General features: G+C 41.6%; 1 protein-coding gene across 3 annotated transcripts in view; it reads left to right on the top strand.

Annotated features, from left to right (window-relative positions):
- The window catches only part of FANCL (FA complementation group L), a 235,619-nt gene that overhangs the window by 164,743 nt on the left and 50,977 nt on the right, over window positions 1-19,899 (top strand). For 2 of the 3 annotated variants that reach the window (XM_073628117.1, XM_073628116.1), the window contains 4 exons: window positions 9,580-9,730; window positions 15,887-15,970; window positions 16,479-16,524; window positions 17,911-17,992. In XM_073628117.1, coding sequence (XP_073484218.1) covers window positions 9,580-9,730; window positions 15,887-15,970; window positions 16,479-16,524; window positions 17,911-17,992 — 363 coding nt within the window. The remainder of the gene's footprint in view (window positions 1-9,579; window positions 9,731-15,886; window positions 15,971-16,478; window positions 16,525-17,910; window positions 17,993-19,899) is intronic. The other variant, XR_012243984.1, reaches the window with a different exon arrangement.

Genomic DNA, 19,899 nt, shown 5'->3' on the forward strand with positions numbered 1-19,899 from the left:
TCTGCCAAATTTTTTGTTCAGTGTGTTCTAGTGCAAACCGAACCGGGGGTTGTTCGGCCCATCCCTAAATAGGACATAAAGATAGGTATGGATGTATCAAAGAGCAAACAACGGCAATAATAAATGCATAGACCACTTCTTCATGTTTGTATTGTTTGAGAACATCATGCTCTATGGTGGCATTCCACTTTAAGGTAATAGTTAAAAAGAGAGAAAAAAAATTGTTGCGGTCTGACTATCATGCTATGCCGCCAAATACAATATATATGAATTAATTTATTACCCCCACCCCATTTTCTCCTTACCACACTTTGCCGAATAATCGCCAGGCTATTCATGTTGCAGTAAAGCAAATACTGGGCTTTCTTCCTAGTCCTCTTCTGCTGCCTCCTGATCGATGTAATAGTGCAGTAGTTTATGTTATTCTGTGGACTGCAGTGACACTGAGAGACAGAGAAGTAAGTGCTTTATTACCAATAAAAAACTGAATCGGTGCCATTAGTAATTCCTTCACCATAGTGAATATTTTATTGGAAAGATAGAAGTCACCAAGCTTTCGCTGAATCCTATAGCACAGGGTGTATATGTGTTGCCAGCCTGCTTCAGTTATACCAATGTTTTGTTACCCTATTTTTAATGGAGCTTCATATCCATCTAATGATGGACTCAGTGGTGAACCAAGCATTTTATGCCAGTTGGACCAACATATTCTGTCTTTCTTCTACCTGCTACATTGAGTACCATATAAATCTCATCTGCAATGTTGTTTGCAGTACATATGCTATCACCAGGCAAAGTACCAATCCAAGCTACTACTGCTCCGCAGATGATGCTCCATTTTTATTTTATTTTTTATCTAGTATATAAAAGTAATCCATGTTGTACTTGCTGAAAAGTAGCATTAGGGAGCCAAAAAACAAACTGGGTGGTTAAATTTTTTTTGTTCTTTTATTATCATGGCTTTTTTATGTAAGAGGTACAGAACATTGTGAACTCAAGGCATCCTTTCTAAACTTTTTTACCCCAATCCGTGGTGGCTATTTTTGGGGGCTATAGATGGCATTCCACCTCATCTGGCCTCCATCTTGCCACTCCAGTGGACATTTCCGCCAGAGAGGCTTTCTGTGTCGGTGGGCCGTGCTTGCATGACATCATTCCGTTGTGCTGACGTTGCGCATGCGTGGTCAGAATGGGGCCATGTGTGCTCGGCTCAGGAAGCCAGCATGGACGCGCTCTTGGTCTCCCCCTCCCTCTCAGGCGCAGCTGAGATCACTCAGCGGCGCCCGTGATTGGAGGGGGAAGACTATTTTAGGTTCCCTTGGAGTCATGGCTCACATCCACCTTAGGATTTTGGATGCTGGGACGTGTCTCCATGCGGCCACGATGTACTGCAAGGTATGAACCAACAAATACTTCCTTTATTATTCAATGTATAGACTGACTTTTTTGTTAATCAATACTGATGGTTTGGACTGGCTTTTGAGCACTTACACACACCTTTAAGCCCAAAATCTACCCTGCTTATATATTATTTACATTTTCGGATATGATGGGAAAAACATTGTTGGTGTCACATCTCGGGTGTAAGGCCAGATTGCTGAGAGGACGCCCCTTGCGGCTAAGTGCAACATACCCTTGGGAGTGAGACAGGGAGTATGGTGCCCAAAGGAGCATGGATCGCCGGTACTGCTGCTGGGTGAGCTGGTTAGCAGAAGGCAGCTGGGGTGCGCTGGGTGAGCTGAGTTGGCAACCATGCCAGGAGGGATCCCAGGTATGGAATGGCAGGGCAAACCAGGAACAGAGCCAATAGCCAGGCCAGGGGTCATACACAGCAAGATCAGTCAGAGACGAGTACAGCAGGGTAAACCAGGAACAGAGTCAATAGCCAGGCCAGGGGTCATACACAGTGCAGTCAGATAAGGTACAGATGCGGACACTGGAGAATGGTCAAAGTTCAAGCCGGGGTCGATGCAGGTGGAGAGCAGGAATAGTCAAACTGGAATCAGATGCAGACAAACAGGTACAGGAACAAGTAGGTACAAACAGGTACAGGTACAAGCTGATGATAATCCAGCAACCTGCATGTATATGCATCAGGTTCAAATAGGCCAGAGGATGCCAACAACTGTCACAGTGAGCACGCGCGTCTGCGCACACCCACCATTGTGCACCTGCAGGCACCCGCCATTGCGCACCTGCGCACGGGGGTTTGCCTGGCGCAACCATGACGGGTACTGGCAGGATTACCCATCCTTCGGTCATTTATCTGACAGTTGGTCTCACCGGGGTATATGCAATTTAATAATAAACTAGAATATAACAATTAGCCGAATGGATGTCCATATATATGTATATATGCGCATAAAATTACACGTACAGTCTGATTCATTAAGTGCATATGCATACACAGTATATTCATTATATATCAAATATATATTGAATCATTTTAGTCAAAGCATTGAATTATATATTTTTTTATATTAAGAGATATAAGCAAAATACTATTTTCTCTCTTTCATGATCTTAAAATAAAATATAAATTGACATAGAAAACTAGATATCTCAATATACTAATTTTTAAGCAATTGATGTAATGCTATGCATTTATCATTTTTTCAGTATATATCATCTCTATACTCTCAAATAATCCCTGCATCAATAGCCTGTCCTTATACGGCACAGGTAGGATATTTTATCCAATTGACATGGTTGTATAGGAACAATTCCAATCCAGTATGGTCCTATCAATACTTACCTCTTGCCATACATCTTTCCCACCTACAGGGCGACACCCCTCTTTTGGGTTCAGTGTCTCTAGCTTGTCCAAGGCCCCTTGGGGCAGCCGGCACCATCAAAATCTAATTTGCCTATGCAATATCAGTGCGAGGTGACAAGATAAACCAGTATAAGCAGGAAAAACTTGGAGGCACAGTTCTTTCTATGTTTTTGTTTTTAATAGTCCTATGGAATGTTTTACTTGTGACACCACTACGATATACGTGAGTCTGTTCAAACACATCTAAATTGGATATATACTATATTATTGTTTATTATTATTCTGTATTCAATCTGACTTTATGCAAGCACTATATTGTAGATATATGATTGACCACCTGATAACACCCCTGAAGAAAGAGACATTGTTTCAACCAACGTGTTTCAGAGTCAAAGAGAATTTCAATAGTGCAATCAATGAGGTGATTCTGTATGCAAGTAATTGTTATCATTAATTTCCAGGTCTCAGGTCTCAAGGAACACCTGCTTAAACCAATTCATTTTTGGTCAGTGTGTAAAATGCCCCTTATATTGGTGGTTACTGGGAAGAATACCCTCCTTCCAGTGGTGGTCCGAATGCAACCTCTGCAGACAACTAAAAAGATCTTTGGTTTCATGCAGTTTGTACTGCCAAGTGGTGTTGATCACAGAACTTTGCAGGCACCATCAGATGGGAACAATTAACTTTTCGCCAAAGAAAAATACTGTGAAAAATATGTGAAATATATATGCACTGCTCAAAATAATTAAATGAACACTTTGGAAACACATCGAATCTCAATGGGGAAAACTATCATGCTGGATATCTATACTGATATGGACTGGGTAATGTGTTAGGAACAAAAGGATCAATTCAATATTCCAGTCGCACACGTTCCCGGACAAACGGCATAGAGCATTAATGGGTGCTGTAACGATTACCAGTTGGGTTCTGGAAGCATCAAACAGAAGTACATCTTCGCCAGCACACCATGGATCAGAAAACAAGGTTGTCCAAAGAAGGTTTTTTAATCGAAAATGGTCACATCACAAGGGGGGTGCAACGTTTCGGGGCCGCGCAGGACCCCTTCGTCAGGCAAGTGACTTGCCTGACGAAGGGGTCCTGCGCGGCCCCGAAACGTTGCACCCCCCTTGTGATGTGACCATTTTCGATTAAAAAACCTTCTAGGAACAAAAGGATGCCACATCGTTTGATGGAAATGAAAATTATCAACCTACAGAGGACTGAACTCAAAGACACACCGAAAATAAAAGTGAAAGAATTCTGAAGTAAGCTAGTCTATTTTGCTGAAATTTCATTGCAGCAACTCAAAATGGTACTTAGTAGTTTGTGTGGTCCCCGGCTGCTTTTATGCATGCTGCACAACGTCAGGGCATGCTCCTAATGAGACGACGGCTTGTTTCCTGGGGTATTTCCAAGGCATCACTGAGCTCCTGACCAGACTGAGATGCAACCTGGCGGCGTCGGATAGACCGACACATAATGGCCCAGAGGTGTTCTATTGCATTTAGGTCAGGCGAGCATGGGGGCCATTCAATGGTATCAATTCCTTCATCCTCCAGGAACTGGCTGCATACTCTCGCCACATGAGGCCGGGCATTGTCGTGCACCAGGAGGAAAAGAGGACCCACTGCACCAGCCTAGGGTCCAATAATGTGTCCAAGGATTTCATCCCGATACCTAATTGCAGTCAGGGTGCCAATGTCTAGCCTGTAGAGGTCTGTGCGTCCCTCTATGGATATGCCTTCCCAGACCATCACTGACCCACCACCAAACCGGTCTAGCTGAGGGATGTTACAGGCAGCATAACATTCTCCACGGGTTCTCCAGACCCTTTTACGTCTGTCACATGTGCTCAGGGTGAACCTGCTCTCATCTGTGAAAGGCACAGGACGCCAGTGGCGGACCTGCCAATTCTGATGTTCAATGGCAAATGCCAATTGAACTCCATGGTGCAGGGCAGTGAGCACAGGGCCCACTAGAGGACGTTGGGCTCTTAGGCCACCCTCATGAAGTCTGTTTCTGATTGTTTGGTCAGAGACATTCACACCAGTGGCCTGCTGGAGGTCATTTTGTAGGGATCTGCCAGTGCTCATCCTGTTCCACCTTGCACAAAGGAGCAGTTACCGGTCCTGCTGATGGGTTAAGGACCTTCTACGGCCCTGTCCAGCTCTCCTAGAGTAACTGCCTGTCTCCTGGAATCTCCTCCAGGCTCATGAGACTGTGCTGGGAGACCCAGCAAACTTTCTGGCAATGGCACGTATTGATGTGCCATCCTGGAGGAGTTGGACTGCCTGTGCAACCTCTACAGGGTCCAGGTAATGCCTCATGCTACCAGTAGTGACACTCACCCTAGACAAATGCAAAACAGTCAGAAAAGATGAGTAGGAAAACAAAAGTATATATATAAATGTGTGTGTGTGTGTGTGTGTGTGTGTGTATATATGTGTGGGGACTGAAAGTATTCAGACTCCCTTAAATTTTTAACTCTTTGTTATATTCCAGCCATTTGCTAAAATCATTTAAGTTCATTTTTTTCCTCATTAATGTGCACACATCACCCCATACTGACAGACAAACACAGCATTGTTGACATTTTTGCAGATTTATTAAAAAAGAAAAAACTGAAATATCACATGGTCCTAAGAAGTCAGACCCTTCTGCTGTAACACTCATATATTTAACTCAGGTGCTGTCCATTTCTTCTGATCATCCTTGAGATGGTTCTACACCTTCATTTGAGTCCAGCTGTGTTTGATTATACTGATTGGACTTGATTAGGAAAGCCACACACCTGTCTATATAAGACCTTACAGCTCACAGTGCATGTCAGAGCAAATGAAAATCATGAGGTCAAAGGAACTGCCTGAAGATCTCAGAGACAGAATTGTGGCAAGGCACAGATCTGGCCAAGGTTACAAAAAAAAATTCTGCTGCACTTAAGGTTCCTAAGAGCACAGTGGCCTCAATAATCCTTCAATGGAAGACGTTTGGAACGACCAGAACCCTTCCTAGAGCTGGCCGTCCGGCGAAACTGAGCTATCGGGGGAGAAGAGCCTTGGTGAGAGTGGTAAAGAAGTACCCAAAGATCACTGTGGCTGAGCTCCAGAGATGCAGTCGGGAGATGGGAGAAAGTTGTAGAAGGTCAACCATCACTGCAGCCCTCCACCAGTCGGTGCTTTATGGCAGAGTGACCCGACGGAAGCCTCTCCTCAGTGCAAGACGCATGAAAGCCCGCATGGAGTTTGCTAAAAAATACCTGAAGGACTCCAAGATGGTGAGAAACAAGATTCTCTGTTCTGATGAGACCAAAATAGAACTTTTTGGCCTTAATTCTAAGCGGTATGTGTGGAGAAAAACAGGCACTGATCATAACCTGTCCAATACCGTCCCAACAGTGAAGCATGGTGGTGGCAGCATCATGCTGTGGGGGTGTTTTTCAGCTGCAGGGACAGGACGACTGGTTGCAATCAAGGGAAAGATGAATGCGGCCAAGTACAGGGATATCCTGGACGAAAACCTTCTCCAGAGTGCTCAGGACCTCAGACTGGGCCGAAGGTTTGCCTTCCAACAAGACAATGACCCTAAGCACACAGCTAAAATAACGAAGGAGTGGCTTCATAAAAACTCCGTGACTGTTCTTGAATGGCCCAGCCAGAGCCCTGACTTAAACCCAATTGAGCATCACTGGAGAGACCTAAAAATGGCTGTCCACCAACGTTTACCATCCAACCTGACAGAACTGGAGAGGATCTGCAAGGAGGAATGGCAGAGGATCCCCAAATCCAGGTGTGAAAAACTTGTTGCATCTTTCCCAAAAAGATTCATGGCTGTATTAGATCAAAAGGGTGCTTCTACTAAATACTGAGCAAAGGGTCTGAATACTTAGGACCATGTGATATTTCAGTTTTTTTTTTTAACCACTTGCCACCTGCTGTATAGCAGAATGACGGCGGCAAAGTGGTTTCAATATCCTGACTGGGCGTCATATGACGTCCTCGGGATATTAAGCCGCTGCGGAGACTCTTTACCACGTGATCAGCCGTGTCCAATCACGGCTGATCATGATGTAAATAGGAAGAGCCGGTGATCGGCTTTTCCTCACCTGCGTCTGACAGATGCGAGTAGAGGATAGCCGATCGGCTGCTCTCCTGACAGGGGGGGGTCTGTGCTGATTGTTTATCAGCACAGCCCCCCTCGGATCCCACCCAGGACCACCAGGGAAGCCGCCCAGGACCACCAGGATGGCCATCCACACTGGACCACCAGGTATGCCCCCTAGACCCCCAGGGAAATACTAATCTGTGCCCAGGCAGTTGCCAATCAATGCTCAGGCAGCTGCCAATCAGTGCCCACTCACAATGCCTGCCAGTGCCACCAGGGATGCCTATTAGTGCCACGTATCAGTGCCACGTGTCAGTGCCCAGCAGTGCCGCCTGTCAGTGCCACCCATAAGAACCCATCTTTGCAGCCTTTCAGTGCCCATCGGTGTCGCCTATCAGTGCCGCCTATCAATGCCCATCAGTGCTGCATATCAGTGCCGCCTACCAGTGTCCATCAGTGCCCATCGTCAGTGTCCGCTCATTGGTGCCACCTCATCGTGCCGCCTTATTAGTGCCTGTCAGTGCCGCCTTATCAGTGCCCATCAGTGAAAGAGAAAACTTACTTATTTACAAAATTTTTTAACAGAAACAAAAGCAATACTTTATTTTTTTTTAAATTTTCTGTCTTTTTTTACTTGTTTAGCAAAAAATAAAAAACGCAGAGGTGATCAAATACCAGCAAAAGAAAGCTCTATTTGTGGGAACAAAATGATAAAAATTTAGTTTGGTTACAGTGTTGTATGACCATGCAATTGTCATTCAAACTGCGACAGCACTGAAAGCTGAAAATTGGTCTGGGCAGGAAGGTGTGTAAGTGCCCTGTAGGCACTGGTTAATAAATCTGCAAAAATGTCAACAATTCTGTGTTTTTCTGTCAATATGGGGCGTGTACATTAACACGGAAAAAAAACGAACTTAAATGATTTTAGCAAATGGCTGCAATATAACAAAGAGTGAAAAATTTAAGGGGGTCTGAATACTTTCCGTCCCCACTGTGTGTGTGTGTGTGTATGTATGTATAATATATATATATATATATATATATATAATCTCAAAGAAAATATAAATAACACTGCGCTAACCCAATGTGAAAAGCAGCTACATAAAATATGACCAATATTGTAAACAGAAGTAAAAGTGAAATGCAGCGCTAAAAATTATAACCAATGGTAAAAGGCACATCAGACATGGTGACCATTACCAATATATATATATAGCTGAAACACATGAAGCATAATACCAAAAAATTGAATATTAGACATGATATAGTAAAGTCCCAATGTATGGCTATGAATCTGATACAAGAGAGTCCCAAACATAGGCTAAATATGAATGTTGGACTGATGTAGAAATCTTCTCTTGTATATCATGAGTTGTACGATCATGGGAAGTGAATAGATGGAATACGCTTACCAGCAGGAGTGGATTCGGATGCCGGTGACACCGAATCAAACAGGCTCTGAGATCCTTAATGGACGATGGTTGGTCCTGGAAATCCAGGATCTCGAGGGGGATCTATCCTCTATGGTCCACGTCACGACTGTCCGTTCAGAAGCCCAAGGGGGAATTCTGTGCCACAAACAAGTCTCCAGAGCATGGATGGTTCCCAAAAAGATAGGACGCCGATAGTGCAGATCAAATGACGTATTTTATTGGATATAACCAATAATCAACTTAGGGTCAAACTCATGTTCGACCCTAACATTAAGCCCATCCCTAGCGGGATGTCTATTTGTCTGAATTTGGCTAATTGGATTATTGCCTGAAAGGGTATAAATACTAACAATAAAAACAATGGCAGAATTAGAGCTTCCTGATGAGGACCCGCTGATTAACCACTTAAGGATCGAGCCTCTTTCTGAGATTTGGTGTTTACAAGTTGAAAACTTTTTTTTTTGCTAGAAAATTACTTAGAACCCCCAAACGTTTATATATATATATTTTTTTTTCTGACACCCTAGAGAATAAAATGACAGTCTTTTTATCACACTGTATTTGCGCAGCGGTCTTACAAGCGCACTTTTTTTGGAAAAAATGCACTTTTTTGAATTAAAAAAATAAGACAGCAGTAAAGTTAGCCCAATTTTTTGTATATTGTGAAAGATAATGTTACGCCGAGTAAATTGATACCCAACATGTCACGCTTCAAAGTTGCGCCCGCTCGTGGTGGAATGGGGACAAACTTTTACCCTTAAAAATTTCCATAGGCAACATTTAAAAAATTCTACAAACACAATTAAAAAAAAAAATACACTTTAATTAAAAAAAAAAAACTAAACAGTAAAGTTAGCCCAATTTTAAATTAAAAAACATTAAATACAAAATCCTCTCCCAAGTGACTTCAAATCTTGTGTGTGTCAGTAGTTGCTCTTGCTGCTCTAATCCAGACTTGCAAGAGCAGAGAGAGGGGTAAAGACCTGCCGCCAGGCACAGTGCTGGATCAATACAGGGCTCAAGTAAGTATTTAGGGAGTGGGGGGGGGGGGGGGGGACCGCAACTGGAAGGTTGTTTCCCCCTAATTGATAGAATGCATTTATCTAAAAGACCTTTTTGACTTTAAAAACACTTTAATGTCCACATCTAAGGCTGCTCCATGATCATATCTAAAACATTTATACAGTAATGTTTTTTTTTCTGATGAGTTAAAGTGTACTGTACTGTTCATATACTGTAAATGTTTGTTTTCTTATGTTTTATTAGAGTAACTTACAAGATATCTACAACCAAGCTTTGTCAGCATTGGAATCATTAAAAGTTTTCTGGGATGCTTTGGATGAAATTGACAAGAAAACCTGGGTGCTGGAACCAGAAAAACCTTCAAGAAGTGCCACTGTGAGAAGGATAGCCATAGGTGAGGGGCTGTTATCTTTTCTTATATACTAAATGTGTATGCTGCTTACCAACACACTATCCCATCACATGTTCTGTAAATAGGCATTTCTCTGGCCTACACATCCCACTGCATTTAGCATTTTTTTTAAATTGGCTTTTTATCTGGAAGTGGACACTTTTTGTGCTGCAGTGTGCACTGCGACCCTATTCATTTGTATAGGAAAGTAATTGCTTGGAGTGCTTCTTTCCTATAGAAATGAATGAAGTCATAGCCCACACCTGAAGTATGAAGCGGCAGTTTTTGGAGGAAAGGCTGTATGGTTCTGAGTGGGGTCGTGCAGTGAACATTGCTAAATTGGTGCTGAAGGAAAGTATAACATAAGGTGGGGAGCACAGTTGACCTTTAACCGCTCCAGCCCTGGAAGATTTTACCCCCTTCCCGACCAGAGCACTTTTTGCGATTCGGCATTGCGTTGTTTTAACTGACAATTGCGCAGTCCTGCGACATTGCACCCAAACAAAATTGACGTACTTTTTTTCTCACAAATAGAGCTTTATTTTGGTGGTATTTGATCACCTCTGTGGTTTTTATTTTTTGTGCTATAAACAAACAAAGCGTCAATTTTGAAAAAAACGTAATTTGTTTTACTTTTTGCTATAATAAATATCCCCCAAAAATATATAAAAAAAATATTTTTTTTTTCTCAGTTTAGGCCGACATGTATTCTTCTACATATTTTTGGTAAAAAAAATCGCAATAAGCATATATTAGTGGAAAAAATTAAGTATGGCTGGAAGATTTTCAATATGAAAGGCACCTCATCCCAAATTTTGTTAAAAAGATTGAATAAGGATAGGGAAAGGAGATTATAATGGTGCCAATAGAATGTAATTACTACATAGAATACATGAAAGGTTTAAATTGTATTTGATACAAAGATAAAAACAAGAAACCTTATATTATGTACATACATGGTTGTGTGAACACAAACAAAAAAAGGGAATCTACATTTAGAACAAGTCAAGATTTTACAAGACCAGGATACGTTACAGGTAATACGTCTCTACATGTTTCGCCAAAACATTGGTTTCTTCAGGGAAAGTTATGTTAAATAACCTGTGCAAATATGTAGGTTCTAAATGAGACAAAAAGAACACACATGATGAACATATTGATATAAATAACAATGTTTTGGCGAAACATGCAGGGACGTATTACCTGTAATGTATCCTGGTCTTGTAACATCTTGGCTTGTTCTAAATGTAGATTCCTTTTTTTTGGTTTGTGTTCACACACCCATGTATGTACATAATATAATGTTTCTTGTTTTTATCTTTGTATCAAATAAAATTTAAACCTTTCATGTATTCTATGTAGTAATTACATTATATTTGCACTGTTATAATCCCCTTTCCCTATCCTCACTCAATTTTTTTAATGAGCGTATATTGATTGGTTTGCGCAAAAGTTATAGCGTCTACAAAATAGGGGATAATTTTATGTCATTTTTATTATAATTTTTTTTTTTACTAGTAATGGCGGCGATCTGCAATTTTTATCAGGACTGTGACATTATGGCGGACACATCGGACAATTTTGACACATTTTTGGGACCATTGGCATTTCTATAGCGATCAGTGATATAAAAATGCATTGATTACTGTAAAAATGTCACTGGCAGGGAATGGGTTAACACTAGGGGGAGATCAAGGGGTTGTGTTCCGTAGTGTGTGTTCTAACTGAAGGGGGGATGGGACTGTGTAGGGGAGATGACAAATCGCTGTTCATACGCTATATGAACAGACGATATGCCTCTTCCCCCCCTGAAAACTCTGTGTTTACACACACAGATCCTGGTTCTCCGTGTGTCAGCAGCGATCGCAGGAGCCCGGCGGTGATCGTTCCCGCTGAGCACTCGCATCGGCTCCGGGGGCGAGCAGCGGGCGCGTGCCCCTAGTAGCCACAGGGCGAAGCAACGTAACATAACGTTGTTTCGCCTAGCCGGGCCATTCTGCCGCAGTAAAACTGTGGCGGCTGGTCGGAAAGTGGTTAAGGTACACGTATGCTTGCAAATTCAGCTTAAGGCTGTATTCTAGCCAAACCCTTAAAGAGGAAGTAAACTTCCTTTACTGACTTTACCTATAGGTAAGCCTATAATAATGCTTACCTATAGATAGTGTAAATATCTCCTAAACATGCACCGTTTAGGAGATATTTACATTAAATGCAGCCAGTGACATCACTGGCGCATGCTCTCTGAAGGAACGGCCACCTGTGCCATTCCTTCAGAGCCCTGTGCCATAAACGGCAGCTCCCGTGAGTCACAGAGCCGGAGCCCACGAGCCCAAAAGCAAGACAGGTGAAGATGGGAGCTCCTGCAGCGCTGACAAGTTTCACATACTAGCACATTATGACTTTACGTTGCAGGGAAAAAAAACACCCAACGGTATACAACCGCTTTAAATTCTTGGTTTAAAATACATATATAGGTGCTGTTTTACCTGTCAAAGGATTTCAAATAATTTCCATCCAATTCTTAAAATTACACAGTGCCCCCAGACAGCACAGCCAGAATTGTGAAGTGACTTTTCTCTACCGTCAGAGCAATACAAACTGCTAATGTTTCTGTCCCCATCCCATGATTGGTCCATTAAGGAGCAGCAACAAGTGAGATCATCCCTCTAAGATGATGTTTATATATGTGTATATATATATATATATATATATATATATATATATATATATATATATATATATATGGGAGAGAGGAGAGCGAGAGAGAGGTCAGTGGTTGAGTATATGGGATGGAAAGTGCATCATTTTTTTTATGGTGTCGGTTCACACCAATGCTCAGCATGGATCGATTTCGCTAAAGGTTCCTGTGCTACTTGATGTGATTCCAGTGCAATTTTGGCCCAATAAAATATACAAACCTTATCAAAGTTGCATCCAATTAGCACTACATAATCGCACTGAAAGTTGGATCAAAATCGTTTTGCAGCGCCTAAGGTTTCGTTCAGATGGGCGCTGATACCGTCCAGCCTCCCTTTGTTTATTGTGCTAGCATTCACCCCAGGCTGTTTGCAGGTAGCATGTATTCAAATACAGCGGCTGCACGGACACAGCCACATGGTAAATTTTACGTGAGCGGGTGCACAGATCCAAATGCACACTGTCTGCATTTGGATCCATGCACTTGTTTCTGCCCTCATGTCAAATTCTGACATGGCTGTGTCCATGCAGCTGCTGCATCTGCATTCACATCTATAGGCTGCCTGCACACAGCCCGGGGCGAGTACAGGTGTAATTACAAAGGGAGCTCGCACACAGGATGAGTGGCAGTGCCTGTTTGAACAAAATGTCCAAAGGTGACAAGTCATCCTGGATCAGGTTTCCATTAGAGTTGCACGATTATTCATTAATAAATTGCGATCTCTATTCAACCCACCTCATGATCTTAATCCAGCATTTCCACGATTCTATGTAAAAAGTGCAGAGCCGTTCTCTGCTCAGAGCTGTCAAAAAAAAAAAAACACAAAGTTTATCACAACCTTGCTCAATGCTGAGATAAAAAGAAACATTGTATCATTTGGTAGATCAAAGGGATGATGAACTTTGCTCTGTAAATGAGGTCAGTTTAACCACCTAAAGACTAAGCCTTTTTCTGACACTTATAAAAAAAACAGTGCAGCGCTGGATAAATATCACAAATGTGAAATGTGTTAAATCAATGAATGAAATACCAACAGCAGTGAATACCAACCATTAAAGTAATAACAGCTGGTATATACATTAATCAATCAATTATGTGCTCATAAAAACATTGCAATGACATGATGAAATATATTAAGGTGAAAAACAATTAATATAATAAGGTGAAAGTGAAAATAAAGTCCAAAAGTATTGGTGTTCAAATGTGAAATCCTGGATCAATGTTCCACCGCTGGTGCTGCCCACCACCTAGTGGTAAAGTAATGGAGGCTTACCGGACAGCCTGCGACCACCCTTATTCAGGGGGGTCAAAACAGGCTCAGTAGAAATATGTAGACCTCAGGGAATGTCCCGCAGGGAGCTCTGTGGAAGTTCTCCAACCTCCTTCCTGAATGGCTAATCGGTGACACCAAGGAGCAATTCGAAGGATGCGATCCCAGGGGGTACTTCTTATATGGCAATCAATGTTTGCTCATCATCCATGTTATTCTGAAACAGCCTGTAACCAGTTTACATGTGGTATCATCTTGTTTGCTGAGCCAGCTCAGCAAACAAGATGATACCACATGTAAACTGGTTACAGGCTGTAATTAAGTGGAATTTCCTGAATCACCGAGAGATACAAGAAACTTTTTCTATGTGGTAATAACTCCTTAGCATCTAAAAAAAAGTAATTAAAATCTGGGTTTGGAGTGGAGAAACCTTTAATATTTTCTTGCTTGTTACAAGCACCTCACTAATCACACTGTTACAGCTGTTAAACATCTCTTGATGCTGGTACAGAGCAACTCGAGGCTGCAGATAACCATTACAGTTTCATGTGTTTAAAGAGAACCTATGAACATAGAAATAAAGAAAATTATTGCTGACTTGGTTTTTGAAGTCGCAGCAGCAGGGCTCCCATACTGGTACAGAGCTAGGGCCTCTGCTGATGGGCTTTGGGCTCGTCTCAGTGGCATCTTAAATTGTTCAGAATTAATCCGTGGCGGGTTCAAATGACTTGCATTTGACCTACTTCAAACTTGCATTTGATCTGCTTGAAAGGCATTAAGAACCTTCCTACCTGTACCTTGTGCTTCTCATCTGCATAAGTACATTGATCATGTAGTTTCATGGCGTCATTTCTTGACATGTGCGCACAGCCTAGTAGAGTAAATCTTCACAATCCTGTGTAAGTAGTTTGTTTGTTAAAACATGAGGCATGTGGCATGGCACTGCACAGATTAGTGCATGCCCACTATCTGTAGTCGTCTAAGAACTGACACTTCCTGTGAAGAAACTTTGTATACTGCAATCCCTGTTCTCAATCTATCATTGGTACAGGTGGAAGCTAAATAGTAGTTTAATATGATGCAGATACAAACAGTCAAATCAATTAGACAGATCACCATACTAGAAGAGATGTGTTTTCATGACATTAGCACTCCCACATTTGTGATGCAACACAGAGGAAATATTGAGGTATGAACTGGACGCTGTGTGACCCGGGTCAAGAAGTTGCCTGTCCCTTTAACGAATAAGACAAGCTAGGTGAATTAATATATGACACTACAAACTGCAACCACAACATGTGAACCAGTCATTACAAGTAAAGGCCAACAGATGGCACAGGGAAAACAAATACATTAATTCCAAATGAAAACAACAAAAACAATAAAAAATGTAGCATGCCTTTAAAAGAGAAGTATGGGTTTCTTTTTTTTTTTTTTTCTTTTTTTGCAAAATCATACTTGCCTAGGTGGAAGCAGCATTGGTCCGATGCTGCATGTGTCTCCGCCTTGCTCTAAGACTGAGAACCAATCAATCAAACACCGCCGATCGCTCGGTTCTCAGGGCTCCCTGAGCAGAGAGCTATTGACTGTCCGATTGTACACCCAACCCAGCCACCTTGTTGAAGTGGGAGGGGTTGACGTTTCTAACCTGTAACTACAGATGATATAAATAGTCATGCAGTATGCAGCATTCTTTTACCTCTGATGAAGAGGAGACCTCCCTCGAAATGTGTTGTATGAAACAGGAAGTATGCATAGCAATTCTGGCAGTTCTGTATGTGTATGATTGATGAGCATGTCATTTTTTTTATTGGTTTGTGAGCATAATTACAGCTTTCCACTTTTCTAATAAACTGTGTATAAAGGTCATGCACTAGGCTGGTGCACCCTCTTTTTGTTCTATACATAGCGAACAAAAGCCTGTTGACACAAAAATGCAGCTGCATAACCTGAGTACTGTACTTCCATCCTGGATGCTTGCTTGTGGTCAGGCATTCATTAATTAAGGGATAATAAAAATTAGAACCCTTTAGCTGGTATTTTTTACCCTGGTAGCTCTCGTATTTTATTCTCACAGATTCCAATATTGATTATAAATAAAGGCATACAGTAATTGTATAGCTTTTGTTAGGGTCTGAAACAGAATATAAGCAGGTATCTCTCTTTAACTGTACCAATCTAATGTTTACAGGTAATAATGTGTCCATTACGATTGACGTGGATCCAAGGCATCCCACAATGCTTCCGGAATGCTACTTCCTTGGAGCTGACCATGGTGTGATACTATTTAAACATCTCTTCTATTATTGCATGTGTAATGTAAATCAAAGGCATTAAGACTTAAAGTGTATGTCCTTTTTTTTAAAAATAGTAAGGTTGAAACCACCATCTCCTTCTTTTTTGTTTTTTTCCCTCTTTCCCTTCATTTAGTGTCCTGGAGGCACAACAGTAAATCCCCTCTTAGATAATCATCATCAAAACAGGTGTCCCCTTATAACCTTTGCCCTCTACCTTTGTTTTGGTGATGACCTAAAATAAAGTTTGCATCTGTCCTGGTGGAAATGGTCACAAGAATAAGCAGAAAATTGATTCTCCACAGTGAGGTCACAGACAGCAAGAAAAACCTGATAGAAGATCCAACCCTTATTTACTTTATCCAAATAGAAAAACTCTTTAGATACGTTTTATCATCTGATGGGTTGATGAATATTTAGTATGTTTAGTTCTGCAAGAAATTTAGATGTGTTTTGTCATCATAACAGTATTTATGACATTATTTTCAGTGGTACAACCTTTAAAAGAAAAACTCAACAGCAACATACATTTATGGTAAGCATAAAATTTGGGTTTGTAAAAATAATTTTTCTTTTAATAAAAAAATAAAGTATCTCCTATGTACCTGTAGATGCCACCCCAACACGTCGGGGTAAACATGGGTGGGCCCCCTGCTGTGTTGTTTTTTTTTGGCCAAATTAACCACTTGCCCTCCGGAAGGTTTACCCCTTTTCATGACCAGGACAATTTTGGCGATACTGCACTGCGTTCCTTTAACTGACAATTGCTTGGTCGTGCGACACTTTACCCAAATAAATTGATTTCCTTTTTTTCCCCACAAATAGAGCTTTCTTTTGGTGGTATTTGATCACCTCTGCAGTTTTTTTTATCCTTTGCGCTATAAATGAAATAGACCGATAATTTTGAAAAAAAAATAAATAAAAAAATGTAAAAGATCAAATCTCTTTATACATTTAGATCAATATGTAGTCTGCTACATATTTTTGGTAAAAAAATCCCAATAAGCTTATATTGATTGGTTTTTGAGGACACAATAATACAGTGATTAGTGCTACAAATATGCACTGGCAGGAAAGAAGTTAACCTCAGGTGCGATCAAAGGGTTACATGTGTGCCTAGGGAGTGCTTACTAACTGTGTGGGGGTGCTTGTACTATGGGAAGGCAGAGATCCGTGTTACTGCTTTGTAGGAACACAGGATCACAACCTTCCCTTCCCACAGAATGGCAATCTGCCTTGTTTACATAGGCGTATTGCTGTTCTGCCTGTGTCCCAAACGATCAGCGTTTCCCGGCGGGCATCTCGTCCGCCGGACCCGCTGATTGGCTCCGCTGTGTCCAATCATATCAAGGGGCGGGTCTCAGGCGGTGCTTGTGCTTGCCTCAGACCCGGAAGTGCAGAATCATATATAGGTACGTGGTCCTGCCCAGGAGAACTGCCTTGCCGCCATATATATATATACAGTAAATACGGCAAGCGGTTAAAAAAAATGGCTCTGTTTCGTTAGAACACCAGCCATTTATTGCCAGAACACGACTTTGGTAAAAAACAATCTAAGGTTAAAGTAGGGAAAATTAATCACATTTAGATTCAATATTGGATTGTGGACTCAAACTCGGTGAAATGAATTACATGTGTAGATTGGGAATACTGCTAACACAGTGAATTTTAGGACATTTGTTAGGCTTTATTAAAAAGAAGCGTTAAAAAGAACCCGCAATATTTCCTTATAACCAACTGTAGTATGCAGACATCACTAACCTTCCTTTCCTTTACACTGTGTGCAGAGAAATTCTTCGTATAGTAGTCCTAATATACATCAGAATGTATTCTTGTAACCCCAAACAGACATCCTTTGCTGCTTTTTGTATTGTATCAATTTTTACTTTTACAAAAGTGGACCAGTTTATTTTGGTTCTAGGGATCCAGACGTTGGATTGCTGCAAAACATAAAAGACGTGCTAGAAATAGATTTTCCATCAAGAACTGATTTTGACAAATCTGTAAGTTTTTCCAAGTTTTTACCTTTATTACCTTTATTTTTAAAGTTGAAAACATAATAATACTCGCAAAAATTGACCTGTTTGTTGAATGGAAACGTGAAGGGAGAGTGGAATTTGCCATCTTGTCTCAATAATAAGGTAACAACGCTTCAAATATTTTCTTTTTGGAAACATACCATTTCTAGGGCACTTAGTGTATACATGGGCATCAGATTTAGAAGCAAGTCAGATATATGTTTTTATATACAACGGTGGACTGACAACTCATGGGGCCCCCCGGGTTATAAGTGGTCATGGGGCCCCCAGGTTTAAAGATGGCCGCCGCACGGCAGCTATCTTTATGATGCAACATTAATGTGGCAGGACTGCATGGTGAGGAAACAAGCTTGGTGACATGCAGAGTGGCAATAAACTTAATGCTGGTGACCCAATAAAGGTGTCAGGAGCCTCTCATGGGAAGTACCACCTTAACAGCATCATGGGACCTGGGCAAAGTAATGCACCAGGGTCCCTACCAAGTAGATGGTACCTGCGGCGTGCACAGCGCGCCGCAGTACACAGGGGGTGTCACTAAATTATGCTGCATGTTTGGTGTGGCTTTTTAATCTATTTAGGAATGTTATTCTGATTTTTTACCTTTTTTTTTTTTTTTACAATTGTATTTTTTATTTTAATATAATATTATTTTACATTCTTTTCCCAATGCTGTTGTGGGGGGGGGGAGTAATTTTTCACTTTTTTTTTTTTACACATCCCCAGTATCTTTCTCTGTAGCCTTAGCTGCACTGCAGATGAATGAACAGGAGACAGAGGCCCATTCATGAACTGAAGCATAGTAAACAAAAGTATACCTGCAGCTGCTGCCGGCGGAAGAGGAAAGGAGGGGGACTCTGGAGGTTATCTACAGAATCCTTCTTACATCCTCCAGAGCGTCCCCTTAGTAATACTGTACTAAGGGGGTACTTTGGAAGAAATAAGGGTGCACTAGGGGCACGCTGGAGGTACTAAGGTTAGGTTAAGTTAAGTTACATCCTCCTGTAGAGTACATCTTAGTTCCCCATTATGTCCTGCTCCTCCAGGGTGCCCTTATTTAACCACTTGCCTACTTGCCACTTTCATCCCCTTCCTGCCCACACTTTGAATGACAATTGTGTGGTCATGCAAAGCTATACCCATATGAAATTTGTAATCATTTTATTCACACAAATAGAGCTTTCTTTTGGTGGTATTTAATCACCACTGGGGTGTTTTTTATTCTTGCTAAATAAACAAAAAAAGACAAACAACAACAACAAAAAAAGTTTCATAGTTTGTTATAAAATTTTGCAAACAGGTAATTTTTCTCCTTCACTGATGGGCACTGGTAGGTGACACAGTTTGGCAGCACTGGTGGGCACTGGGATTGCACTGATAATCAGTACCCTGATTATCAGTGTAGATGTCACATAAGCTTGTTATCGGCTCTCTTCTCCTTTCCTCATCCTGTCAGTGTGAGGAAAGGAAAGACAATAACTGCCTTCTGTTTACATCGTGATCAGCTGTGATTGGACACAGCTGATCACGTGGTAATGAGCCGCTGATTGGCTTTTTACCTCAATCTGTGATCAGCAGTGCCCAGAGGACGCTGCGGTCAAAGAGCGCGTGGTGGGCGTGATCACGTGAGGATGTCAGGACAGCCTCCCAGAACTAGCCTTCTGTGCTGTAGCTGTCATTCGGCTATAGTACGGTTGGTAAGTGGTTAAATTCCTCCTCGCCTGGTCACAGCTCCTGAGCCCCTGGCGATATATCACTTTAGAAAAAAAATGCTTGTCTGTGATTCTGAACTGTGCATGCGCAGTCTGGAGCCAGCTGATTAGTTAACTGTTGAGCTTGGTCTCTACTTGTGTGGTGGGAGTGTGTAAATTTAA

Source organism: Aquarana catesbeiana, linkage group LG04 (assembly GCF_042186555.1).
Source record: "Aquarana catesbeiana isolate 2022-GZ linkage group LG04, ASM4218655v1, whole genome shotgun sequence".
NCBI classification, from domain to species: domain Eukaryota; kingdom Metazoa; phylum Chordata; class Amphibia; order Anura; family Ranidae; genus Aquarana; species Aquarana catesbeiana.